The 27,613-nt window shown below is 42.0% G+C and overlaps 2 protein-coding genes across 3 annotated transcripts; both read right to left on the bottom strand.

The window, feature by feature from the left end:
• Positions 1-12,749: 12,749 nt before the first annotated feature.
• LOC125164607 (growth-regulated alpha protein-like) lies at positions 12,750-14,935 on the bottom strand. The gene is made up of 4 exons (XM_047857433.1): positions 14,713-14,935; positions 14,485-14,608; positions 14,293-14,376; positions 12,750-13,495 (listed from the first exon to the last, which is right to left on the bottom strand). Exons 1-4 carry the CDS (start codon positions 14,798-14,800, stop codon positions 13,480-13,482), a joined length of 312 nt encoding a protein of 103 aa, XP_047713389.1. The 5' UTR covers positions 14,801-14,935; the 3' UTR covers positions 12,750-13,479.
• Positions 12,750-26,719, bottom strand: LOC125164606 (growth-regulated alpha protein-like). 2 transcript variants are annotated; one of them, XM_047857432.1, is made up of 4 exons: positions 26,425-26,719; positions 26,196-26,319; positions 26,005-26,088; positions 12,750-13,495 (listed from the first exon to the last, which is right to left on the bottom strand). In XM_047857432.1, exons 1-4 carry the CDS (start codon positions 26,702-26,704, stop codon positions 13,480-13,482), a joined length of 504 nt encoding a protein of 167 aa, XP_047713388.1. In that variant the 5' UTR covers positions 26,705-26,719; the 3' UTR covers positions 12,750-13,479. The 2 variants fall into 2 exon arrangements, with proteins under 2 accessions (XP_047713388.1, XP_047713387.1); XM_047857431.1 differs by lacking the exon at positions 12,750-13,495 and adding an exon at positions 24,601-25,233.
• Positions 26,720-27,613: the final 894 nt, after the last annotated feature.

The raw sequence follows: 27,613 nt of genomic DNA on the forward strand, positions 1-27,613 counted from the left end.
TCAAAAATAAATAAACATTAAAATAATAATAATAATAATAATAATAATAATAATAATAATGGAATGGGACCTTGAAGAATGCACAGGTTTTTTCATGCACTTAAATGTATAATGCCCAAAGCCTTGGTCTCCTGTATTCTCAGGCTGGCATATTTTTATAAGCATTTCAGCTTTGAAAATTCCATTATAAGGCTCTTATTTTCCCCCTAATGATTCCTACTTACATGATCTTTTTCTTCTGATATAAACTAGCTTATAGTTTAGCTTCAGATATAAACTAACTGGGCATTCTCAATGGGTTTAGGAGAAATAAAAAGAAAGCAGACATTAAAGGCATCCAAATCAGCCAGGAAGAGGTCAAACTTTCACTCTTCACAGATGACATGTTACTCTATATGGAAAACCCTAAAGATTCCACCAAAAAACTGCTAGAACTGATTCATGAATTCAGCAAAGTTGCACGATATAAAATCAATGCACAGAAATCGGTTGCATTCCTATACACCAACAATGAAGCAACAAAAAGAGAAATCAAGGAATCGATCCCATTTACAATTGCACCGAAAGCATACAATACCTAGGAATAAATCTAACCAAAGAGGTGAAAAATCTATACACTGAAAACTATAGAAAGCTTATGAAAGAAATTGAAGAAGACACAAAAAAAATGGAAAAAGATTCCATGCTCCTGGATAGGAAGCACAAATATTGTTAAAATGTCGATACTACCCAAAGCAATCTACACATTCAATGAAATCCCTATCAAAATAACACCAACATTCTTCACAGAGCTAAAACAAACAATCCTAAAAATTTGTATGGAACCAGAAAAGACCCCGAATAGCCAAAGCAATCTTGAAAAAGAAAACCAAAGCAGAGGCATAACAATCCCAGACTTCAAGCTATACTACAAAGCGTGATCATCAAGACACTATGGTACTGGCACGAGAACAGACACTCAGACCAATGGAACTGAATAGAGAACCCAGAAATGGACCCACAAATGTATGGCCAACTAATCTTTGACAAAGCAAGAAAGAAGATCCAATGGAATAAAGACAGTCTCTTCAGCAAGTGGTGCTGGGAAAACTGGACGGTGACATGCAGAAGAATGAACCTGGACCACTTTCTTACACCATACACAAAAATAAACTCAAAATGGATGAAAGACCTCAATGTAAGACAGGAAGCCATCAAAATCCTCGAGGAGAAAGCAGGCAAAAATTTCTTTGATCTTGGCTGCAGCAACTTCTTACTCAACACGTCTCCGGAGGCAAGGGAAACAAAAGCAAAAATGAACTACTGGGACCTCATCAAAATAAAAAGCTTCTGCACAGCAAAGGAAACAATCAGCGAAACTAAAAGGCAACCGACAGAATGGGAGAAGATATTTGCAAATGACATATCAGATAAAGGGTTAGTATCCAAAATCTATAAAGAACTTATCAAACTAAACACCCAAAAGACAAATAATCCAGTGAAGAAATGGGCAAAAGACGTGAAGACACTTCTCCAAAGAAGCCATCCAGATGGCCAACTGACACATGAAAAAGTGTTCAACATCACTCATCATCAGGGAAATACAAACCAAACCACAATTAGATACCACCTTGCACCTGTCAGAATGGCTAACATTAACAACTCAGGCAACAACAAATGTTGGTGAGGATGTGAAGAAAGAAGATCTCTTTTGTATTGTTGGTGGTGCAGCCACTCTGGAAAACAGTATGGAGTTTCCTCAAAAAACTAAAAATAGAACTACCCTACAACCTAGCAACTGCACTACTAGGTATTTATCCAAGGGATACAGGTGTGCTGTTTCAAAGGGACACATGCACCCCCATGTTTATAGCAGCATTATCAACAGTAGCCAAAGTATGGAAAGAGCCCAAATGTCCATCGATGAATGAATGGATAAAGAACAAGTGGTATATATATATATATACAATGGAGTATTACTCGGCAATCAAAAAGAATGAAATCTTGCCATTTGCAACTATGTGGATGGAACTAGAGGTTATTATGCTAGAGAAAGACAAATATCATGTGACTTCACTCATATGATGACTTTAAGAGACGAAACAGATGAACATAAAGGAAGGGAAACAAAAATAATATAAAAACAGGGAGGGGGACAAAACAGAAGGGACTCATATATATGGAGAACAAACTGAGTGTTACTGGAGGGGTTATGGGAGGGGGGACGGGCTAAATGGGTAAGGGGCACTAAGGAAGCTACTCCTGAAATCATTGTTGTGCTATATGCTAACTAATTTGGATGTAAATCAAAAAAGAATTAAATTAAAAATTAAAAAAAAGTAAACACACATTAATGTCTGAACATACTAACATTCAACCATTGGCTCTCACAGGCATCAGCTAAGTAAGATAGGTAGATCAAAACTCTGAATGAAGATAAAGACAGCCATGATTCCTAACCTTTAGGTTTTAATATTTTAAAGTAAGGTAGCAGGCCACAATATTGGATTAACAATTCAACAGTAATAACAAAATAATTCAGAATAAATCATAAAAGACCAGTTATTTGCCGATATCATATAATAAACACATTATTGAGCTGCTCCTATGGAACTGTGTTATGCATTCTATAACAAACATCTGTTCCTAATTTTTTAATGTTTATTTATTTTTGAGAAAGAAAGGTGTGAGCGAGGGACAGAGAAAGAAGGGGAGAGAGAGAGAGAGAGAGAGAGAGAGAGAGAGAAGGCCAAGCAGGCTCAGTGCTGCCATCACAGAGCCAGACACGGGGCTCAAACTCACAAACCATGAGATCATGACCTGAGCCGAAACCAAGAATCAGTCACTTTACAGAGTGAGCCTCCTAGGCACCCCAGTTTCTAGACATCTTCAATGTTGAAAAGAAGAACAAATTCTTCTCTACTGTCAAGGTCTTCCAGCTGGACTAAGAGTTAAATTTACATGAGACAGATTAACAAGAAGAAAAAACCCAAAGTTTTATTATGTGCACAGAGAGGTCCTATAATGAAATTGAGACCTAAAGAAATAACCAAACACAGGCAGTGTTTATACCTTTTAGGCAAATAGAGAATAAATCTTTGAGGAATTGACAGAACAAAAAAAACTTAACTTTGGAGTTTCAAGTAGGAAGAAATTCTAAACAGATTTTGAACTTGGGTAGTAAATTAGTAAAAAGTAACAAGGATTGTTTGCACAGCTTTCTTGCCCCTGAAATTCCCATCTCTGGTTATAAAGATATCTCTTCACTTCCTGATACAAGGAGGGTACCTTTCACATGGGAGATTTATCCCTTGTTTTCAGGGTGCACAGAAAGTCCCATCTCTGGTGATAAGGATGTCTCTTCACTTTCTGGTACAGGGAGTGTACCTTTCACATAGGAGATTTATTCCCTGCTCTCAGGGTGGACAGAGAGTCTGAGTGTCCTGGCATAGGCTGTCTCCTGAGTAACTTTTATTTAAAATAATCAATATGCCAAAGGGGAAGCCTGCCCTTTGCTCCTACGGTGTCAATAAGAAAACCTATGTAAGCATATAATGAACTGTTTTATTCTGAAAGTTTATTAGTATGATAATTAAATGTGAGATCTCAGATGAATAGAATAGTTTCACCTGAAACCGACATTAAAATAAATGTCCTAGATTGACTTGCAGTCATATTACTACTATCATCCATTATCAGAGAAGAACAAACCATTGTGGTCAGTATTTCAAGGTAATTAAGTACATTCTGTTCTGCCTTTACATAAACTTCTTGGACACTTGGCAATGTGCAGGTATGTCCTGCTTTAATATTTCACAGTTTTTTGTTTCACTTACAACCAAAAAAAAAAAAAAAAAAACTCCTTAGATCTGGGCTTCTTTTTTGTGAAATTTGACTTCAGACCTTGGTGGATTCAACATTATAATGTTTCTTTATGCACTGCAATCTGAAGATTAGTTTTTATTGCTTTCTCTTTCCCTGTTCAAGAATGAAAGAAGCTTATCAAAGGGGTAGTTATCAGTTACAAGCCAAAAAGGAAGTATAATCTATTTATTTGGGAGGGAGGGGAAGTGTAGAATGTAATCAGTTTGTTAACAGAGATTGAAACTTTTGTGCTGTATTATTTTGGGGAATGACACTATGCAAATTTGAAGGATCTGTTAAAACAAAACAAAACAAAACAAAACAAAACAAAACAAAACAAAACCATAGGCCTAAAATGGTATCACTTAGATTAAGGCCCCAAGTCAATAAGCCAAGACTTACTATCTTACCTAATTGCAGTTTCAACTGAATTCCCCCAGGAATAACCTTTAACCAGTAACATGGAATCTCCTGGTCAACACTAGGAAATTTACAGATAGACCCACTTTCCTTAGGACAGCTTTGTCTAAACAGTGCATTCTTTACTAATAATTTTTTCTTTCTTTCTTTCTTTCTTTCTTTCTTTCTTTCTTTTCCTTCCTTTCTTCCTGTCTGCCTTTCTTTTTCTTCTTTCTTTCTTTTCCTTCCTTTCTTCCTGTCTGCCTTTCTTTTTCTTTCTTTCTTTCTTTCTTTCTTTCTTTCTTTCTTTCTTTCCTTTCCTTTCCTTTCCTTTCTTTTCCTTTCCTTTCCTTCTTTCTCCCCCTCCTCCCCCTCCTCTTCTTCCTTTTTTTCTCCTTCTCCTCCTCCTCTTTCTCTTTCTTTTTCTTCTTCTTCTTTATGCCCTCTCTCTGCCATTTTTGTTGTTGTTTAGCTCAATGGAGCTCCCCACTACTTGCTAGATGGAATGCTTCTTGATTCATGAATCATCTAAAGAAACCAATTAGAGCTTTGAATTTACTTGGTTGAATTTTGTTTTTTTAGCAGATCCAATGCCATTTTCAGCTGATGATGATTTAGAGAATATTGTAATGAGAAAGTCTGTGCATCTTTTTAATTTTTTTTTTTAACGTTTATTTATTTTTGAGACAGAGAGAGACAAAGCATGAACGGGGGAGGGTCAGAGAGGGAGACACAGAATCTGAAACAGGCTCCAGGCTCTGAGCTGTCAGCACAGAGCCCGACGTGGGGCTCGAACCCACGAACCGCGAGATCATGACCTGAGCCAAAGTTGGATGCTTAACCGACTGAGCCACCCAGGTGCCCCTGTGCATCTTTTTAAAAATCATGTTTGCACAAAGCAAGAAATTAATTTGCTTTAATGTATCTTTGCCTTTTATGTCTACTTGCCCAATCATATTTCAGGTCTTATTAGAATCTGCCATCACTTGATAAATTAATAATTCTTGTCCTATTAAGAGCTGTATGTTAAGCTTCAAAGTTCTCAACACTGAATTACTAACCATGGTTTATGATCTCAAATTCTATTCATTGTTTTGTTAAATGGTCTTGGTTATGTCATATTTAATACCTTTTTTCTGCATAAAGAAGTCAAACCCTTTAACTAAATAATACAGTTATTGATACAGTGTCACTTTATGCATAACCTCAATAATCACAATATCTCATTTGTCCTCACAAGGGTCGGTATCATTGAATTGTGTCTATAAAGATGAATAAAAGCTCAGCATACAGAGAAAAAGCTGATTAATATTATAGACAGAATCATGCTCCAAGAAGCACAGCTTTTTGACAGGGATTATTTATTTATTATTTATTTATTAGGGAAAAGTCTCAACATTCAATAAGATGGAATGAGTCTGTAACATTGAACTGATTGCTGGGTTCTTGAAATTTATGCTAAATAAAAAGCTACCACAATGAATCAGAAACACTTTTCAGACATAACCTTGAGTCTCAGCTCTCTATGTCAAAGTAGTGGGGACTATATTGTAGGTTATTAGCATTTGTGGCCACCTTGATGATAAGAACATACATACACAAATATAAGATAAAAAAAGGTGTGAAGAATCAGAATAAAGGGGTAGTTTCTGACATAGAATTACAGTTTAGGATTTAATGGAATTAAAATTAGTTATTATGGACTTTGCCAATGTCATGGTAGTTAAGTTTGCAGGGATCTTTACTTTTTTTTTTTTAATTTTTTTCAAATGTTAATTTTTTTTTTGAGAGAGAGAGAGAGAGAGAGAGAGAGAATGAATGGGGGAGGGGCACAGACAGAGGGAGACAAGGAATCCAAAGCAGCCTCCAGGCTCTGAGCTGACAGCACAGACCCAGATATGTGGCTCAAACCCACAAACTGTGGGATCATGACCTGAGTGAAAGTTGAACACCTAATCAACTGAGCCACCTAGGTGCCCCAAGGATTTTTACTTTCAAATATGGGTCTTTAATTTGAGAACTTTGACTCAATGCCAGATTGATATGATGGTATATTTCGTTTGAAATGAATTCCCAACTCTTAATTTTCTAAGATGATCAAATTCTCGGGTTTTTCTAACAACCTATTACATTACCATGGTCTTCCAGCTGCTGTGAGACCTATGTAAGTTTCTAAGTCACATCAAATACTCCATTAAAAAAAAATTTTTTTTTAAACGTTTTATTTATTTTTGAGACAGAGAGAGACAGAGCATGAACGGGGAGGAGCAGAGAGAGAGGGAGACACAGAATCGGAAGCAGGCTCCAGGCTCTGAGCCGTCAGCACAGAGCCTGCCACGGGGCTCCAACTCACAGACCGCGAGATCGTGACCTGAGCTGAAGTCGGACGCTTAACCCACTGCGCCACCCAGGCGCCCCTCAAATACTCCATTTTGAACTGTGTCATATATTTCAAAAATAATGGTTTATTAAGAAGCATATACTGAACTGATAGTAACAACCATTTGTTGAGTATTGTCTTATGCTAGTACTACTTACGCAATTTCAGTGTATTCAATGCTGCATGGATCGTTTTTACTGTACAGATGAGGAAATTGAAATTCAGATGAGGTAAGTAATTTGGCAAGAAGAAGACGAGTTGTTTTGTTTTTTTTTTTCAAGTCTGTTTGGCCACAGCGCCCATAATTTTCCTTCAGTCCACACTGCAGTGGCTCATTGTGAGGGACCCGAGGGGAATCTGCAGAAGTGGAGGGAAACTGGTTCTACCACCATGTGCTCGTAGACAAGGCTAAAGTCAGAGTCAACCCACAGGCCTCTTTGATGGTCATGTGAGCTGGACTAATACTCAAAAATCTTGGTTTTCCTCCTTGTTTTGTATTTAGATAGCTCTGTGGGAGGCACTGAGTTGGGTGGTCTGTGCACTTGTATGTTTTGTGGGCCAAAGAGCGGACTTCTCTGAGCTCTAACTGGCTACAAGTCCAGGTTCATTTGATCTGTTCATGACTGCCTGGGCCAGCCTCATTTTCTTTTTCAGAGGACTGCTAAAAGTAAAAGGTATAATCCCAGTCACCTGTGGCTATCACTCTGAAGGCAGAGGATAAAACATTTCCACGGGGATACCCCGAGCACAGGTATGAAGCTAAGGTCCGGGAGGCAGGCTGGTGAACTTTTGCCTCAGGCTCTGCTTTATGGAAAACTTAAGGTAAGAAAGGACTCTCATCTTCTAATTTTTCTGTTCCAGCAGAGAAAACATTGCCCTGTCTTGGTATTACAGGACCTCCACCTCTCCTATCCTTCACAGCCTGTTGGTTTCTGGAAGTCTCTAGAGAGAGCTCATAAGAACTCACAAATAAGTAATCATATTCACAGAGCGGGATCATTCATCATTCTTCTTTTTCTGCCTCTGGCTTCTTTGCCCAGGAAACCTCAGGGACTGCTGTCATCACTGTTTCCTGATGGCCTCTCAAAGTCAAAGGTCCTACTGGCTCTCACTGTTCTAAAACTGACCTGGAGGAAGAACATCTTTCCTGCCCTCATCACCCTGTGACCATCCTCTCAAATACTCTGCCCTCCACTTTCTGTCTTGAGGTTCCCAATGGAAGGCTGTCTTGTACTCCAAAGTCTCAACATCATGTGGACAACTTAATGTGATACCTTTCCTTACCATTTCTGTTTGCTCTCTGAATGCATTCATATCTGTGAGAGTGCCAACCGAGAAAAGGAGGTGAAACCGAAAAAGAAACAAAGGCTTTTATCTGGAGTCTCAGAATTGCAAATCCGGAAGCACGGATTCCAGTGTAACCAGAAAAGTATTGCACCTGAGCGGAGACAGCAAAGAGTTTTTATGACAGAGAGGAAGAAGGATGGGCAGTTATAAGACTTGAATAAGGGAGGAGAAGGAAAAAAGAGCCATGACTGCTTCTAACACATTAAGCCATCTTTGTTTATACTCTGACAGACTAAATATATCCGTGTGGTCTAATGAGACCACTCTCGGTATGCACTAATCACTCTGCTGGCAGAAAGTCCATACTGGCAGTTTTATGGTCTGGCCGCCAAATGCCCTGCCGGTTTTATGAGCAACTGCTTGCAAAACAGTCATCCCGACTGGCCCAGTTTCAAAGTTAATTTGGTGCAGTTCAGAAGTTCATTAGAAAGGAAAAGGAAGCTTTGAAATGGGGTTGCTCATGTCCAGAAATTTTATCCGGTCTCACAAGAGCAAGCCAGAAGACTTGGTTAATGCAGAGCCAGACCCTCGTCTTGTTCTTCCAGTCATTCATGTCTTCCCTCCAGTTGTGTGATAAATATATTCCGGTTCACTTTGAAGCTTTCCGATAGTAGCAGTCTGGAGAAAAGACTCAAATCTCCTTCTGTTTAACTTAGAACATTAACTGTAATTGCATTTACTGAACATCAGGCAAGTGTTGGTACCATTTTGGTTCCTCCCACAATCTCCAACGCCGCTTCTTTTTTTTTTTTTTTAACGTTTATTCATTTTTTTTTTGAGACAGAGAGAGACAGAGCATGAGCATGAATGGGGGAAGGTCAGAGAGAGAGGGAGACACAGAATCGGAAGCAGGCTCCAGGCTCTGAGCTGTCAGCACAGAGCCCGACGTGGGGCTCAAACTCACGGACCACGAGATCATGACCTGAGCTGTAGTCGGACGCCCAACCGACTGAGCCACCCAGGTGCCCCAACTCCCCTTCTATAATATGTGCATTTTGTTAGCTTAATGAAAAGTGCTTTGAACCCTGAAATTCCAGTGTCCTGTGGAAGGCTGAATAATCATTCCCCAAGGATATCCATATCCTAATCCCCAGGACCTGTGAATACTTTTACCTTCCATTGTAAAATAAACTTTGCCGATGTGATTACATTAAGGGTCTTGCAGTGGGAAGATTATTCTAGATTATCCTGTGTGGACCTGATATGATCACCAGGATTCTTATAAAAGGGATGTGGCATAAGTCAGACTCAGCCAGCAAGGGATGTGGCAAAGCACAAGGACAGGAAGAAAGAGATTGAAGAGGCTATCCTGATCACTTGGAAGATGCAGGAAGATGGCCATGAGCTGGGGAATGTTGATGGCCTCCGGAAGGTGGAAAGATTAAGGCAATGGATTCTCTCCTGGAGTTTTCAGAAGGAACCAGCACTGAAGGCCACCTTGACTTTAGCCCAGTGGAACTAATTTCTGTCTTCTGACCTCCAGAAGTGTAAGAGAGTAAGTTTGTGTTTAAGCTATGACATTTGTGATAATTTGTTACAACAGCAACAGAAAACTGATGCACTGCCTCCACTCTCAGTCAGACTGCTCCCCCTTTTTTCCAGAAATTCAGGAGCCACTGTCATCTTGATGTGGTTGGAAGTGTTGGGATTTGGAGCTAATGGCCAAGAAAATTCTTGAGATGTCTGGTGCAAAAAAGTGGTTTAATTAAAGCACGGGCCAGGACCGTGGGCAGACACAGCTACACTGAGATTGTGAGGGGTGGTTGATTTTATACTTAGGAGTCTTTAGGATATGAAAGTCCTTTTTGGAAACTTCCCCCCAAAGGACTTTCATATGCTAAAGACTGTCAGGATCCCGGAGGCCTAGCTATTGTCAAGATTGTTTTTCCTTCTAGCAAAGCATTAACATTGAGACAGTTGGGAGTTTCTGGAAGAAATCATTCTCTGCCTACCTCAAGTATCTGTCAACGTGCTGTGAGTTGTAAGGAAATTAATTTTATCTACATTTCTTTCTGCCTTTGTTTCCCACATCAATCTCTTAGGCACTGCTTAGCTCTTTACTCAAATTATTAATGCTCAATTCTAGTAACAATTACAAAAAGGAGATTCTATTATCATACCCCTTTTATGAAAGGGGAAATGAAGTTTAGATTAATCAAGAAATTTCACCTCAAGTCTCATAGAAGGCATTAGAACTGGAAAACTACAGCCAGAACAGTCTTAATTCTTCATAGCCTGTGTTCTTTCTTTTCTTTTCTTTTTTAATATTTAATTTTAAGTAATCTCTACACCCAACGTGGGCCTTGGACTCACAGCCAGCAAGATCAAGAGTCACACACTCCGCTGACTGAGCCCGCCAGGCGCCCCTTCATAGTTTGTGTTTTTAATCACCATGTGAGCTAACTGCACCTCTTTTTTCCTGCTTTTCCATTCACCAAGTTCGCAAGGCCTATGTTGAGTTTTTCATATTGATATTTAAAAATTTTTATCCTGAGTGTATAAAGAGATGTTCTGGATCAGACAGATTTCGTATTGATTACCTCCCAGTGAATAAATGTCACTTCCTGCTTGCCTCAGGCCTCACTCTTGGGGGGTGATGTGATGAAAGCCAAGCCAGTTGTCCTATTCCAGGAGCGAGACACTCCATAAGCCAGGGAAGGGAGTGGAGGGGGGAAGGGGAGATACAATTGTCCCTGCTTATAAAAGGGAATGAGGACTTTGTCCCACTGCCCTCCTGAAAGGGTTTCCTTGGAAACACAATAGGTCTAAATCCCAATCATAACCCTTTGTCATATAAGTAAATCTTTCCAAGAACCAGATTGCCCCTTTGTCTCCACTATTAAGACCTATGTGTATCTCTAAATTCTGTGGGTTTATCTCTTTTGACATGTAAATACCTAGGGAGATAGTATTCCAGTCTCCCCAGAACCCTGAGGCTTAGCCTGACACCTAGCCCTGGATATAACCATTGAGTCATCCTTCAGATTAGAAAAATTGTGTTATCCCTGAGGACCAGAGCCATTAACTAGACAAATGACAGATTTAATACTCATGGGACTTGAGGAGGCTAGGACTTTTACAAGAACACTGAGAAATCCAAAGAAGTTTTATTTCCCACAGCCTAAAATATATTGCCCTTGACTTAGAGTTAAAGGAAGGAGTCCCTGCTGACATTTATAGAGCTACCAGAATGGTTTGTGTTTGTTTACCTCTACGAAACTTAAAAAATTGCTGTTCCATGTTATCTCATTCTGAGCCAAGTACAACTGGAGTAAAGAAGAGGCTATTCTACTTAATTTTCAAGGGAGGACACAGAGGCTCAGAGTAGCTGTTGCTTGTCTATGGTTACCCAGCTGCTTAAGACAAGTGTGGGCATGTGCCCACACTTTTCCTCCTGCCGAAGGTTACAAACGTGCCCAGGAACAGGTCCAGTGAGACAAGCACAAATCTTCCTGGGCCTTCCCCTCAGGAGCACAAACTCTCCTCCCTTTCAGATTGAGAATACGTTATTTTCCAGGTGGTTTATATGGCTCCATATCAGGAGATAACAGTCTTTGTTTCTACTGTGGAAGCTGGTTGTATTCCTATTGTCTTGGGGCCATTTAAATTCAAATTTACAGGTTTAGCAACATTTCAACCATCACCAGACTTGTGAAGCCATTGGAACAGCATTACACTGGCTGATTGTTTCTCTCCGTGAAGGTTATAAAATAAAGACCTTCTCATTTAGACCTTTAGACAGATGACACTCAGCCAACTCACTTTTTTCTTTTTTGTTCCCATTACACGAATAATGATTGAGTTCGAAGATAGAGTGCAATTTACAATTTAGCTCCCAGCTTCACGAAGAGAGAAAAGAATGCATAATTGAAAAACCTTTTAAGATCATTTAAATGAGAGTGCTTTTGAAAATATGGGTAAACATTTGAAAAATTTTAAAGAGCTAGAACTAAAGAACAGTTGGTTATACTGAAACAAAATCAGTATTTTATGTAAAAGAGATTTTTTTTCAATATATGAAATTTATTGTCAAATTGGTTTCCATACAACACCCAGTGCTCATCCCAAAAGGTGCCCTCCTCAATACCCATCACCCACCCTCCCCTCCCTCCCACCCCCCATCAACCCTCAGTTTGTTCTCAGTTTTTAAGAGTCTCTTATGCTTTGGCTCTCTTCCACTCTAACCTTTTTTTTTTCCTTCCCCTCCCCCATCGGTTTCTGTTAAGTTTCTCTGGATCCACATAAGAGTGAAACCATATGGTATCTGTCTTTCTCTGTATGGCTTATTTCACTTAGCATAAGTCTCCAGTTACATCCATGTTGCTACAAAGGGCCATATTTCATTCTTTCTCATTGCCACGAAGTATTCCATTGTGTATATAAACCACATCTTCTTTATCCATTCATCAGTTGATGGACATTTAGGCTCTTTCCATAATTTGGCTATTGTTGAAAGTGCTGCTATGAACATTGGGGTACAAGTGCCCCTATGCATCAGTACTCCTGTATCCCTTGGGTAAATTCCTAGCAGTGCTATTGCTGGGTCATAGGGTAGGTCTATTTGAGGAACCTCCACACTGTTTTCCAGAGTGGCTGCAAGTAAACAGAGATTCTAAAGATGGGGAGGCACTGCAAGGACTTTGAAAAAAATATGGAAGGAGCGCCCACTAGTGGCAGTCTCTACGTGGGTGTGCCCTACAGTCCGTTATAAATTTCCAGGGCTTGCCTATTCAGGAGGAATAACAGATCAAGAAGAAAAAAACAAACCTAAGCAAGAAACTTTTGTAAAAAGCTTTATTTTCATGCAATTTGTAAAAATACACCAATAAATATTTAAACTTCTCTATCCCAAGACACAGAGAAACACTACATAATTACCAGTAAACAAGGCATTATGCCTTACAAGGAAGACATAAAATGTCCAAGGGATATTTAAAAACATTGTGGAGTTTTCAAAGCTTCAACATCAGAAGTGTTGACCACGTACTGTAAAACTCTCTCAATAAATAACAACTGGCATTCTTCTGAGCAGTACAAAAATAAATGCACACATACATTCCACAACCTTAACAGTGACCTGTGTGCTTGGATCCCAAACTATTTATCTCCAGCCTTTATCATAGGGAATGACAGGGCGTGGTTCCCCCCCCCTCCCCCCAACACATAATATAGTTTAATGAATGAAGAACATTTAAGACTCATCACTTACAAATTAAAAGGAACTGAACTAACTTTAGCATAAAAGTGACCTTTAAAAATAATAGTACAGCAAATTACCAAATTCATATCTTTAAATATTAGCTAGAACATTACTATGCTAGCTTTGAAAAATAAATAAATAAATAAACAAATAAATACATATGTTGAAAATAGACGAATACTCCTAGGGAACAGTCAAATAGATTGAACACAGTCCAGATGGTCCCTGGAGGCTTTGGTTTCTTTTCTTTCTATCCCATTCCACTGAGGCTGCCACAGTAAGCCATGAACTTCTGCCTTCTCTCTCTAGCTCAGTTGTTGCTGCCCCTGTGATTAAAAAAGAAAGAAAGAAAGAAAAAGAAATGGTTGCCATTAATAGGACTCCATAAGTTGACTGCATAGTCCTGTGACATGTGGTTGCCACGTGGTTACCACCTACACCACTGTGATGGGTGGCAGGAAAATGCCGGGCTCCTGGATGGTGTTTAATTAGGAATAAGGTGCTGTCTGTGATCACAATTGTATTATTAGCTTCAAAAAGCTAGAAGGTAATGTCACAGTGGGCTAAAAAAGTACATTCAGGACATCATTTAAGCCCCAAGGCAGACCTCCTTAGGTAGCTATTTTTATTTCTTCTATATTACGGAGACTTGAACAGATTAAGTACTTTCCCTGGGGACACAGGAATAATCAGAGGTGGGGCCTAGGTTACAGTTAGGGCAGGGATTCACAGCAAAGTCCTTGCTCTTCACGATTAAGCTTCAGCGGCCCATGTTGCCCAAAACTAAGGGTGCCACTTTTCAGAGCAGAAGCTCACCAGGGATGGAGCTGAATACTGTGTGTTCCTCAATGGGTGGGAAGCATTTGAACATCACTGGCCAAATCCAATTCAGCTTTTAGGAACACACATGCACCCACACTCATTTGCGTGGGGACAGAGGGCACTGGAAATATCTTTCTGGCATAGGAGAGGCTTAATGACCTTAATAACAAAGGTCATTGTGAATGAATAATTTTGTTTTTCAGCGAAACCTAGGTTTCCTTGATCAAACTTCCCGGACGCATTTGCCAGGATCCGTGACCAAGGACTCTAGCGGCACGCGTCAACAGAAAGCATAACTCACTTGCTTAGCATCTTTTCGATGATTTTCTTGACCACGGGGGCTTCGGGGTTGAGACAGGCTTCGTGTCCGTTCTTGAGAGTGGCTCTGCGGAGACAAGGCAGAATCCCCGTTGACGGGAGGCCGGGCCGCGGGGTGGGGGGCATGGGGGCGGGGGGGACGGCCAGAACCGCGGCAGCGCGGGACGTCACTTACATGACTTCGGTGTGGGCGCAGTGGGGGCCCGACGGCGTCACCTTGACGCTCTGGATGTTCTTGGGGTGAATGCCCTGCACGGTCTGCAGGCACTGGCAGCGCAGCTCGGTGACGACGGGCGCCGCTGCGGGGAGAGCAGGCCGGGTGAGCGGGCGGGCCCGGGGCGCGCACCCCTCCCCCACCCCCACTCGCACCCTCACCCCGTCCCCCGCGGGCTCCGGGCCTCACCTGCGGCGCGCCGGGCGGCGGGGACCAGGAGCAGGAGCAGCAGCGCGGCGCCGAGGAGCCGGGGAGAGCGGGGCGCGGTGCGGGCCATGGGGCTCAGCTCGGGGAGTCGCGGCGGCGGTGGCTGGAGCTGGACGGCTGGCGGGAGGGCTGGCGGAGCGGACTCTGTGGCTCCCCGAGCCGGGAGAACCGCTTTTATCCCCGGTGGACTCGGCGCGGCGCAGGGCGCAGCGGGGCGGTGGGGGGGTGGGCAGGGAAATTCCCGGCGCCCCGGGTCATTCCCGGGTGCGGAAGGTTCGCGCGGCCCCGCCCCCGGGGTGGAGGGGGACCCGCGTGCCAGGCCTCCCGGGTGTCCCGGCGACTCGGGCGTGTTCCCTTTCCGCCCAGTCCCCAAAGAGGGCGTGAGTGGCCTTGCTTGAGTCTGTGCCATTTACGCGAGGCCGGCGTCTGTCTTGACGAATGTTAGTTATCCGGGTGGGGGAATAACGCCCGGAGAAGGGGTGACATGATTTTCTACTTGCTACTTAACGCATAAATGTGTTTTGGTTTGATTAGTTTGCTTCCGTCTGCATAAGGAGACTCTGTTAAAATACATTTGTCATCTCACAGCAGACATAAGAACGTTCGTTCGCCGGTTCCATTTTACATTCACAAACAAATCATACTTTGTGTCATATCCTGAAGGGGTGAAGGGATGAGGGGATGACCGGTGTCAAGAGGTCAATTTAATGTTTAACTTAGGACTGAGTGTCTTATCCCTACTTATCTTCCTTCCTCTGCAATTCTGGAACTTCCAGAGTTGGAGTAAATCCATGAACACCACCTTTTTGGTGTAGACGGTGTGAATTAGTCCGTGAAGTATAATGCTGGTGGTCATATCCGAGCTGTTGGGGGGTGGGGGGAAGGCTGCGTTGGGCTCCTGGGGTCCAAGGGTCGGAGGGACCAGGAGCTGATGCCTAGTGGGAGTAGCACCCTGTGCTCACCTGAACAGCAAAAAGAGGTGTTCCTGTGAAATACTTAAGCGCTAGATCACCACTCCAATGGCACTTCCTTGTTTTATGTTCCCAAATCTCATTTCCTTTCCCTGTTGTGTGGACTTGCCTGCCTCCGGGGATTTGAAATGCTCTCTGGAGAAGTAACTGCAGTCTTATTTTAGTTCTGACGGACTTCTAATCAATCAGACCTTTCAAGCCGGTAACTCGACTGTGTCGTTCAGCAGCTCATTTCTCACCTCAGTGTAAATGACTTTTGTTGTTGCTGGATTACATGTAGGTTTCAGATGGCTTCGGTGTGATTCCAGGTGCAGGTCTGTGAGGAGCGTGGGGTTACCCGGTGGATGGGTGTGGAAGGGAAGCAGGAGGAAAGAGGACTTGCTCTCGAGCTGCAAAGTGCTCTGCTTCACAATGGCAGGGTAGGAATTTCATTTAAACCGTCTCTGCCTTAGTTTCTCACCTGCAAAATGGACGTCAGAGATAGTATCTACTTCAGCAGATTGTTAGGAGGAATAAGTGTGTGAACATTTATAAAACGCCAGTACATACAATGCATACACTATAAATCATTTTTAAATAAACGTAATTTAAATTGCTGTTTCTGCATTCTTAAGCTGGAACTCACCTGGGGATAAAATCCCTGTACAAAGAGAAAAAAAAAATTTTTAAAGAAAAACACCTCCTTCAACCAACATAAAAGTTTTGTACTATTTTTTTTTTCTTAAGAGAAAACTCAGAATGAGTTTTTTGCTGTCTAGTTTAATTGATCAGTAATTTTATAGTTCTAATTTTATAGTAATTTTATAGTTCTAATTTCAACTACAAAGTGCAAATAAAACTAAATATATTCTATCTTATTAGAAAAGATTATGAGGGTGCCTGGGTGGCTCAGTAGGTTAAACATCTGACTCTAGTTGAGATCCTGTCCAGGTCATGATCTCACTCTTGGTGGGTTTGAGTCCTGTGCTGTGGGGTTGAGTCTGTGCTCACAGCTCAGAGCCTGAAGCCTGCTTCAGATTCTGTATCTCTCTCTCTCTCTCTCTCTCTCTCTCTGTCCCTCCCCTGCTCATGCTTTGTCTCTCTCTCCCTCTCTCTCTCTCTCTCTCAAAAATAAACATTTTTTTTAAAAATTAAAAAAAGAGGAGATTATGAATTACTAAATTATACATAATGATTTGTCTTTACATTTTTTTAAGTAATCAGAACAGTCCTTTGTGGGAAGGGGCAAGAAATATAACTTTAAAAAAAAAATAAGTGGAAAATGAAAGGTGACCTAAAGTTTATAAAATATGAATAACTTAGCAATAATTGAGAATTTGTGTAGGTACTACTGTTATTATCCTTATTTTTCTCAGATTCTTATTTTTTTATTTTTTTAATGTTTATTTATTTTTGAGAGAGAGAGAGAGAGAGACAGTGTGTGTGTTGGGGGGAGGGGGGTTGGGGGAAGGTCAGAGAGGAAGGGAGACAAAGAATCTGAAGCAGTCCCCAGAGTCTGACGTGTGGCTCCAACTCATAAACTTCCAGATCATGACCTGAGTCAGTCACCCAGAGCCACTCAGTCGCCCCTTTCTAGGATTCCTAATTGAAAATACTATGGATTTTCTTTCTTTCTTTTTCTTTTTTCTTTTCTTTTCTTTTTTTTTTTAGATAATCAGTAGCTCAGAATTATAATAGCTGAAGAGATTGCTATTCTTTCCATTATTCTTCAGTATCTCCAGTAATTTACATATGTTTACGTGCTTATAAGATCAACATAAAGTATTACGGTAAATAACACTTTAATCTAATAGTCAATGTCCTCAATCTTTTGCATATATGAAACCCACTTAATCTTCTCAACTTCCCCACAAAGTAGTTACCAGCTTTGTCTCCACAGCTTTTCTCCACAAGGAAACAGGGAATTTAGGTAATTGGCCAAGGTCTCACAGTTAATAAAATTCACAATTTGAGCTCTAGCCAGCACTGCTTTTAACCACTACATGTTAAGAAAAAGAAAAGAAAAGAAAAGAAAAGAAACGAAACTTTTTTCTAAGAAAAGTAATAGATAATTCAGGAGAGCAGGTTTGTTTTGGTTTTGGTTTGTTTAAGTATGTTTGTTATTCTCGCGGTTAAATAGTTCAATGCCACATTTCCTAAAGCTTAAAAATAGCGAACTGCTCAAAAGTCTCCAGTGTTTTATTTCACTAACAGCAAGAAGTTTCTTTTGTGGAATGAATAGGATATACTTAGATTCAATAAAATCTACATCTGTCTATCTATCTATCTATCTATCTGATTTTCCTCATCAATGGATTATGCCTCCAAAATCAAGTCAGTGGGATGAACACTCTACACTGAGATTTTCCCAGAAGGGAACTGGGCATTTTAGTTATTTGCTGAAATAAGGATCATGGTTTTCTGCCTGACCCAGTTTGCGTACTTTATCATGATTTAATAATGGAAATATTTTGCCTTCGGCATTAACAGGAAGCTACCCAGAACTTTACTCTCTTTATAATTAAAAAAAAAAAAAAAAGAAAGAAAGAAAGAAAGAAAAAAAAAAAAAGAAAAATATTCTCCTAATGCTTTCCAGATCCAATCCAAAGTATGGACATATGCAAATACTCAGGGTGAATGAATAGGGCATCAAAAAATTTATAGTAGTGGCCAAAGGGATGAAACATTTCAAGAAGCAGCCTCATATTTATAGAATTATCTATAATTTTATGTCTAAGACTTGCTTGATAATCATCACTTGCTAACAAAATAAAGTACATAAGAAAGGGCTTTTTTCTACCTTAATATATCAACTCTCATAATTCAATCCCTAGAAGCCCCGTATTTATTTTTCAGAAAACTTAAAAAGCAATGACGTTCTGAAGCCTAAAAAACAATCCCCTTCTTTGTTTTTGCAAGTGTCTCCCCCAGATATTTACTCATTTTATGAGCTGAATGACAGATTTCTATGCCCAAACTTTAAACTAATGCAATCACCAATCTTAAAAGAAGAGAGCATCCTTAAAATAAAATGGGTTATTAAATCCCATTTACAGCCACCATATTTACTGTCTTCTTGTTCGATTGACACTATCTGATCTGCCTTTACAATCCAGACTTGGCGCCGTCTCCTGAGATGAGGGAGCCATCGGAATGGGCAGTGCAGGACTGCTGTCCCCACTGTGGCCCTGGGAAATTGTGACACCACAAATGCCACGTGTTGCGTTTACCGCTTCTGGTAGAATGACTCCGGCTCTGAGGGGAGAAGAATGAAAATGTCCGAATGTGGCATTAAATCGCTCAATCCACCCACTTCTTCAGTCCGAAGCGTGTCGTCCAGCGTTCATGTCATAAACCCGATCCAGTCTCTAGTACGGTGGTCATTTCTACCCGTCTTGAGCTCCTTCCTTCTTCTGGTTATGGAATCTTGGTTTTCTCTTGGGGACCATCCCTTATTCCTCCCAGCCTGGGTAGTTCAGGGAGGGGGACCCTGCTCCAAAGTTCCAGGAGTGTGCTGGAGACCCAAAGTACCATTGGTTGGTCTTTCCAGTCTGGGTCTAACCCTCAGGCAAGTTCTAACAGGTGCAGGGTGGGCAAGGGACCTAAGCCTGGCCAAGTCAGAAAAATGTCCTGGAGTCCTTGTTGTCAGGAAATGGTGGGAAAATCAGCCCTTGCTTCCTGTGGGGTTCCACCTGCTGGAACAGAAGCTTGAAGCTTTGTCAGTGCTTGAGGGGAGCCTGCCTGAAATGAAGCAAGCACAGAGAAAAGCAGCCTAATGTGGAGTGAGGCTAATTACCGGCGAGAATTTTTGAACTGCAACATGCAGTTTTAAAGCATCCACACATCAGTCGTTTACTTTTATAGGCCCAATGATTCTCCTTTTCTTTTTTAATTTAATCTCCTTTTAATTAAAACTTTCTTTTTTTTTTGGTTTTTATATATGTTTTAAAGTTTATTTATTTTTGAAAGAGATAGAGTGCGAGTGGGAAGGAGGCAGAGAGAGGGAGGCACAGAATCCGAAGCAGGCTTCAGGCTCTGAGCCGTCAGCGGAACAGCTGTGTCAGCTCTGAGCTGTCACTTGAACTTGTGAATGGGACATTATGACCTGAGCCAAAGTCGGATGCTTAACCGACTGAGCCACTCAGCCACCCCATTTTTTTTTAATTTTTTATTTGTATTTTTTAAAATTTATGTATTTGAGAGAGAGAGAGAGAGAGAGAGAGAGAGACAGAGAGAGAGAAGCTCAAGCAGGCTCCATGCTCAGCTCGGAGGCCAATGTAGGACTCAATCCCACAACCCTGGGATTATGACCTGAGCCAAAATCAGGAGTCAGCATTCAACAGACTAAACCACCCGAGTGCCCCCTCTCCTTTTTATGAAGCCATCTTAAACCGGGTTTTGGTTACTGACTCCACTTACTGTTAGTTACCTTTCTAACCAGGAAGGCGGTTCAACTCGAATTGAATTCCTTTCTTTCTCCCTTTGTTTCAACATTGTCATCGATCATTTACTCAGCATTTATAAGGTGGGAATAAAGTTTGGCCAGGGATCCGGAGAGGAATAGGACTCAGCTACCCTCTGACTCTCCATGCAATAGGGGAAATGAGTGGACAAATAGAAGATTTTAGAAAAGGGGCACCTGGGTGGCTCAGTCAGTTGGGCATCTGACTTCGGCTCAGGTCATGATCTCGCAGTCTGTGAGTTCTAGCCCGCATCAGGCTCTGTGCTGACAGCTCAGAGCCTGGAGTCTGCTTTGGATTCTGTGTCTCCCTCTCTGCCCCTTCCCCACTCACACTCTGTCTCTCTCTCAAAATAAAATAAAAATATTAAAAAAAAAAAGAGAGATTTTAGAAAAGCCTGTGAAAACCATGGCAAACCATTCCCAAGATGCTGGTGTGAGGACTACCTGATCTAACACTTAAAGAGTGGGTTTATGAAACTTGTCAGAGAGGTTCCTGAAAGAGGTGACCATTGATGTGACTCTCGGGATGAGGAATTTTCCAGGGAAATGGGGGACACTGATGAGCAGAAGACATTCAGGAGAAGGCCAGATGAGCAGAGGCATAGAAATGGGATGGAACATGGTGACTACTACTGGGAGCAGCAAACGGTTTGTGTAGCTGGAACTCACTCTGTGAACAGAGACTGGAGAGAGGCTGAGGCAGGAAGAGGTTGCAGGCCTCTGACACTGGAGACCATGTGCTGGAAGGACCCTGTTTGTTAGTCAGGATCCAGTTTGGATGGTATCTAACTGGGAGGCCTCTGTAGGCATTTCAAGGTGTTTCCATGGCCCTGTTTCCCAGACCACACTGTGACCTTCATTGGCTATCTACCATAGGGTGGTTGAGGTATAACCTAAGATTCAGGATATGTGCAAAAAACTGAGGGCATGGTAGATATTAAATTAGAAGACATTTACTTGGGGTGCCTGGGTGGCTCAGTCAGTTAAGCTTCTGACTCATGATTTGCACTCAAGTCATGATCTCACGGTTTGTGAGTTGGAGCCCCATGTCGGGCTCGGTGCTGACAGTATGAAGCCTGCTTGGGATTCTCTCTCTCCCTCTCTCTTTGTCCCTTCCTGTCTGTCTCTCTCTCTCTCCCTCAAAACAAATAAATAAACTTAAAAAAAGTAAAATAAAAGACATCTGTTAGGCACATGCAAGATACAAGGAACTGTGGTCCATTTTGCAAAAAATGTATAGTGGATAAAACTGAAACTCCAAATATGAAATTCTTCTTCAGTACTAACCTGCCAGCTATCTTCTGCAACACAGCTAGTCTTTCCTTCTGTTCCTGTGGTAAGGCCAACCTGACGATTTTAACCATGTATAATTACTTAAGTTCATTTCAGTTAACTCTAAAAAACATCCAATATATTAGATTTGGGCATTATTCCAAGGCTTTAAAAATAATATATTTCAATATAATGTTTGTATTTCCATTAAGATTTTTGAAAAACTTTTGAGAAATAGTAATGAGTAATTAAATTATATTACATGCAATACGAATCAAAGAAATATAGAAATGCCAAAATTACAAAAGGATGTGTGAAGAAAAAAATATAGAAATTGAGGAAATGTCTTCAGGCAAATATTGTTTATCATACTTGGTTATAACAGGCATGAAAACAGCGTGATGACCCTGCTTTGCTGTTTCCTGTATTATGGAAGTGAAATTTGGGAAGTTGAGATGAGCTATAAACCACAACAAACGTATTACACGTAGTGTGTGTGGATACATGGTCAGCCAGGGGACATGACAAACGTAGAAATTTTGATGATCAGAGAATGTCCTCTGTAACATTTCAACATTTTGAAATGTGTTATTACATTCTTTATGGCTCATATATGGTCTTTATTACAAAATGTTCCCTGTGTGTTGAAAAAATATATGTGACTTACGCAGTTTTGGGGTGAAGCATCTGTATACCACGCTCCGGCCAAGTTGGGGGATCATGTTGCTTTGCTCTTCTGTACTGATTCTTTACTGCTGTGACCTCCTAAGTCCTGAAAAGAGGCCTGTTAGAATCTTTAACTATGATAATCATTTCATCAATTGCCCCTTTTAGTTTCTCTCTTAATATAATTTGATTAAATATCAAGTTCTTGAAATTTAGAATTGTTTGTTTCTTGTAGAAGTACCCCCTTTTTATTTTGAATCGGTCTTTTTTTTTAATCTCTAAGACTCCTTCTTTCCTTAAGTCCTAATATCTTCTCACCTAATGCATTGATTTTTTTTTTTTCTTTTTAAGAGAGAGAGAGCATGAGCAGGGGAGAGGAGGAGAGAGAATCTTAAGCAGGTTCAAGGCACATCGTGGAGCCCAATGCAGGGCTCGCTCCCATGACCCTGGGATCATGACCTGAGCCTAAATCAAGTCAGATGCTCAACTGACTGAGCCACCAGGTGCCCCATTGGATTAGTAATTTGTATTAATAATAGATTAATAGTCATTAGCAAGTAATACATTAGTATATCCATACTGTTTCTTTCAGTTAATTTTAGCATGATATAACACTCTTATTCTTTTAATTTCAAGTTATCTAGGTCTTAATATTTAAAGTATGTCTCTTTTAAGAGGCATAGATTTTTTGGTCTTATTTATACAGTCTTTGTACGAAAAAAAGTTGATCTCTGACTTTTAATTAGAGTGTTTATTCCATTTAAATTTACTATAATTCTTAATATAGTTGGATCTAAGTCTCCTCTCCTGCTATTCTATTTGTCCTATTTTTTAAAAAAAATCAACTTTCGATTTAAGAGTAATTTTAGATTAAAAAAAAAAATTGTATAGATAGTACAGAGAGTTCCTGTAGACTTTTTGCCCAGTATCTCCTAATGTTGATATCTTACATAACTATAATACACTTATCAAAACTAAGAAATTAACACTGGTACATTGCTGTTGGCTGAACTCCAGTCTTTTATTCAGATTTGACCAATTTCCACTGGTGTCATTCTCCTATCCTGGGATCCAAGTTAGCACAACTCACTGGATTTAGTCATCACATCTCTTTTGTGTCCTCTAATCTATGACAGAGTCTCAGTATTGCCTTGATTTTCATGACTTTGACAGATCTGAAGAATACTTTTTTTTTTTTTTTTTTTAGTGTTTATTTATTTTTGAGACAGAGAGAGACATAGCACAAGCAGGGGAGGGGCAGAGAGAGAGAGGGAGACACAGAATCTGAAGCAGGCTCCAAGCTCTGAGCTGTCAGGACAGAGCCCGACGTGGGGCTTGAACTCACCAACCCGAGAGAGCATGACCTAAACCGAAGTCAGACACTCAACTGACTGAGCCACCCAGGTGCCCCTGTGAAGAAAACTTCTTAAGTATTTTGTGGAATGTTTCTGGATGGGGATTTTTATGATGATTTTCTCATGATCATGCTAGGGTTATGGGTTTGGGGGGAAGAACATAGTGGAAACGAAGTGCCCTTCTTACCATATCACATAGGGGGTATACATGATATTCATATGATACTAAGAGTGATAACCTTCATCACTTGGTTAAGGTGGAATCTGCCAGATTCTCCAGTCTAATGTTTTTTCCTTTTCCTAACCTGTTCTTTGGAAGGAACTCACAAAGCCCAGCCCACACTCACATGGGGAGGGGATTTAAACCCACCTTTAGGAGGAGACTTTTTATTGTCAGACTTGACAATAAAGAAGATTTTTTCCTTTTCCCCGTCTGCCATCTGCTGTTTTGTCTCTTTATTCCTTAATTTCTGTATTCTTTTGTATTATTCAGATATTTTCTCTTATTCCACTTTATCTTTTTTTCAGATTTTTAAATCTAAACTTTTCGTTTCCCTTTTAGTGGTTACCCTAAAAATTGCAATATACATTCCTGCCATGTTACAATGTTCCTTCAGCTTACACTTTCTGCAACAATTGAAGACATCTCTTGTAGTCTAAATCCATTTCTTTCCCCACCTATCCTGTTATTTTTGTCATGTATTTTACCTTACGGCATGGATTTATCTCCATAGATCATTATTATTATTATTAAATAACACGAATTACTCAAGTTCTTAGGAAAAAATCCACCTTTCTACCATTTGGTCCCAGCCTCATTAAAAGGGAAAGAATTGCATAATTGTCTGAAAACCCACTTACCCAAAGTATTTAATAAGAGCTCTTATTACAATGTTTGTAAAAAACCAAAAGTTTATAAAGGCACTAATTTTTAATAATGAATCAGTGTGAAAAGCAGCCATATTTTATGTAAAACTAGGTTTCTCAAGCTGGTTGGGGAGGGTAGCGTGTCAAATATTCTTTAAGTAATAGAAATGTAAGGGAAGTAATGGCCAGGAGCAGGCATAAAGTTAGGTGTGACCTATAGTCTGTGTAATGGTACGATACCTTGGGCACCCCCAGTAGGAACCAAGGATCAAGAAGAATAAAACAAAACCTAAGCACGTGATTTTTTGCAAAACGTTTATTTTCATGTCATTTGTAAAAACATAACAGTAGTTTTAACATCTCTGTTCCAAGACAGAGCAACACTGCGTAATCAACATGAAACAAGGCATTATGCCCTACAAGCAAGACATAAAATGTCCAAGGGAAGCTTCAACATAAAAATGTTGACTATAGAATGTGAAATAATTTCCATAAATGACAACTGCCATTCTTTTAAACAAGTACAAAAATAGATGTATACACACTAACTTCTTCAGCTCCCTTCCCCCCCTCCCGCCCACACCCAGTGCTGTGCCCTGGCACCTGATGGAGTCTCCCAATACACAGTGGTTTAATGAGACCTTAAAAACCCATCATCTTCAAATTAAATAACAATCAGGACGGAGTTACGTCCGATTCAACACAGTCAGATCCTTAAATACTAATATGTAAAATATTAAAATACAAGCTTTGGAAAATAAATAAATACAAACAAATAAATAGAGAACTCGTAATAGTCAAACACATTAAGGCCTTTCTAGGTGCCTGCAGAAGCCAGCTGTTCTCTCTTCATTTTCAGTTCCTAGAAGGGCCTTTCAGGAACCACCAGCAGCCAGCTTCTTACTGGTCTCCAGGTCAGTTGGTGCTGCCCCTATGATTGGAAAAGGGTTACTGTTACAGGTGCTAAGGAAAAACTGCTCCTCTCTCACACTGGCCCCTAGGGCTAGAGGGAGTTTTGCTGTAGACCCTGGCCCAGCCCTGCACCCACAGAAGGTCCCACAGTACCCGCTGCCCCCTACTGCAGAGAACTTGCTCTTTACTGGCTGTGGACTGAACTATTATTGACTTGAAAGAGCTAAAACCTAGCGCTCAAAGACTCATCCTGGGTTAAAAGTTTACATGCAAGACCTCACTTGAACCTCATACATCCCATGAAATTGTTATTATTCTCTATGTCCATTTTGCTGAGACTCAAAAGGATTAGAAAACTTTCACAGGGATCCTAGACTTGAACTTAGGAGGATCACGCTGCAAAGTCCTTGCTCTTCACGACTAAGCTTCAGCGGCCCATGTTGCCCAAAACCAAGGGTGCCACTTTTCAGAGCAGAAGCTCACCAGGGATGGAGCTGAATACTGTGTGTTCCTCAATGGGTGGGAAGCATTTGAACACCACTGGCCAAATCCAATTCAGCTTTTAGGAACACACATGCACCCACACTCATTTGCGTGGGGACAGAGGGCACTGGAAATATCTTTCTGGCATAGGAGAGGCTTAATGACCTTAATAGCAAAGGTCATTGTGAATGAATAATTTTGTTTTTCAGCGAAACCTAGGTTTCCTTGATCAAACTTCCCGGACGCATTTGCCAGGATCCGTGACCAAGGACTCTAGCGGCACGCGTCAACAGAAAGCATAACTCACTTGCTTAGCATCTTTTCGATGATTCTCTTGACCACGGGGGCTTCGGGGTTGAGACAGGCTTCGTGTCCGTTCTTGAGAGTGGCTCTGCGGAGACAAGGCAGAGTCCTGGTTGGCGGGAGGCCGGGCCGCGGGGTGGGGGGCATGGGGGCGGGGGGACGGCCAGGACGGCGGCAGCGCGGGACGTCACTTACATGACTTCGGTGTGGGCGCAGTGGGGGCCCGACGGCGTCACCTTGACGCTCTGGATGTTCTTGAGGTGAATGCCCTGCACGGTCTGCAGGCACTGGCAGCGCAGCTCGGTGACGACGGGCGCCGCTGCGGGGAGAGCAGGCCGGGTGAGCGGGCGGGCCCGGGGCGCGCACCCCTCCCCCACCCCCCACTCGCACCCGCACCCCGTCCCCCGCGGGCTCCGGGCCTCACCTGCGGCGCGCCGGGCGGCGGGGACCAGGAGCAGGAGCAGCAGCGCGGCGCCGAGGAGCCGGGGAGCGCGGGGCGCGGTGCGGGCCATGGGGCTCAGCTCGGGGAGTCGCGGCGGCGGTGGCTGGAGCTGGACGGCTGGCGGGAGGGCTGGCGGAGCGGACTCTGTGGCTCCCCGAGCCGGGAGAACCGCTTTTATCCCCGGTGGACTCGGCGCGGCGCCGGGCGCAGCGGGGGGGTGGGGGGGGGGGTGGGCAGGGAAATTCCCGGCGCCCCGGGTCATTCCCGGGTGCGGAAGGTTCGCGCGGCCCCGCCCCCGGGGTGGAGGGGGACCCGCCCGCAGGTGGCGGCGACTCAGAGACCGTTGTCCGCCCCAATGCGCAAAGGGGGCGTGAGTGGCCGCCCCGCAGCGGCTGCCACCGCGGGGGAGGGTGCGGCGACCGTGGGCGCCCAGAGATCCCCGGTCGCAGGACCGGGAAGGTCGGACCCGTTAGTTAGACCCGTTAGAGGAGAGAATTGATTCTCAAAGACGCTTCAGTCGCTGGAACTGGAAGAGTAGAGGCGGAAATGGCAGCGTCTCTCTAATCTATCCTTTGGCTTTAAATTGGGCTTTCCGGGTGTTTTTCATCTCTGGAATAAATACACTCTTTAAAAATGTCTGTCGTCTCAGATTGTATGTGAGAATGTTTGTCTTGTGTCTGTAGTGTGGTCAGCTCTGGTAGGTCACACTTGGTACCACGTTTTTGCCCAGTGGGCATGGGGGTAGGGTAAGGGAATGGACCGTGGCGCAGGGTGATTTAATTCAGCGTTTATTTTTAGGTACAGTTTGCAATGTCTCATATTCCTTGTCTTCGAAATTCTGGGACTTCCTACACTCTAGTAATTCCTGGAGCCGCGCTGTTTGTTGTCTAGGAGACGGTGTTTTCATTCATGGCAGTGGTTCCAGAGCTGCGAAGGCCGTGCTGGGATCAGGGGGCCCTCCTCTGTAAACAGTCCGGGGAGAGAAAGGATCATGGACACAAGAAATCGGGTACCTAGCGACTCTCACCTTTACTTCTCTAGGTAGCAAACAGATGTGTTTCCAAATGTGTGAATACTAGATTACTAGCATGTTCCACTCCGTGTCACCTGAATATGCCTGCCTCCTGAGAGTGATTCTCTTGAGAAACAGCTAAGCTATCAATTACTTTAG

The sequence above is a fragment of the Prionailurus viverrinus genome, chromosome B1 (genome assembly GCF_022837055.1).
Source record: "Prionailurus viverrinus isolate Anna chromosome B1, UM_Priviv_1.0, whole genome shotgun sequence".
Classification (NCBI taxonomy): domain Eukaryota; kingdom Metazoa; phylum Chordata; class Mammalia; order Carnivora; family Felidae; genus Prionailurus; species Prionailurus viverrinus.

What these genes read in the sequence shown, in the direction of transcription:
- LOC125164607 (XM_047857433.1), bottom strand. Translation starts at nt 14,800, where the DNA reads ATGGCCCGCACCGCGCCCCGCTCTCCCCGGCTCCTCGGCGCCGCGCTG. An exon ending in CGCCGCCCGGCGCGCCGCAG is followed by an intron (nt 14,609 to 14,712) that starts GTGAGGCCCGGA and finishes CTCTCCCCGCAG; the next exon opens with CGGCGCCCGTCGTCACCGAG. An exon ending in TGCGCCCACACCGAAGTCAT is followed by an intron (nt 14,377 to 14,484) that starts GTAAGTGACGTC and finishes TTGTCTCCGCAG; the next exon opens with AGCCACTCTCAAGAACGGAC.
- LOC125164606 (XM_047857432.1), bottom strand. Translation starts at nt 26,704, where the DNA reads ATGACCCGGGGCGCCGGGAATTTCCCTGCCCACCCCCCCCCCCACCCC. An exon ending in CGCCGCCCGGCGCGCCGCAG is followed by an intron (nt 26,320 to 26,424) that starts GTGAGGCCCGGA and finishes CTCTCCCCGCAG; the next exon opens with CGGCGCCCGTCGTCACCGAG. An exon ending in TGCGCCCACACCGAAGTCAT is followed by an intron (nt 26,089 to 26,195) that starts GTAAGTGACGTC and finishes TTGTCTCCGCAG; the next exon opens with AGCCACTCTCAAGAACGGAC.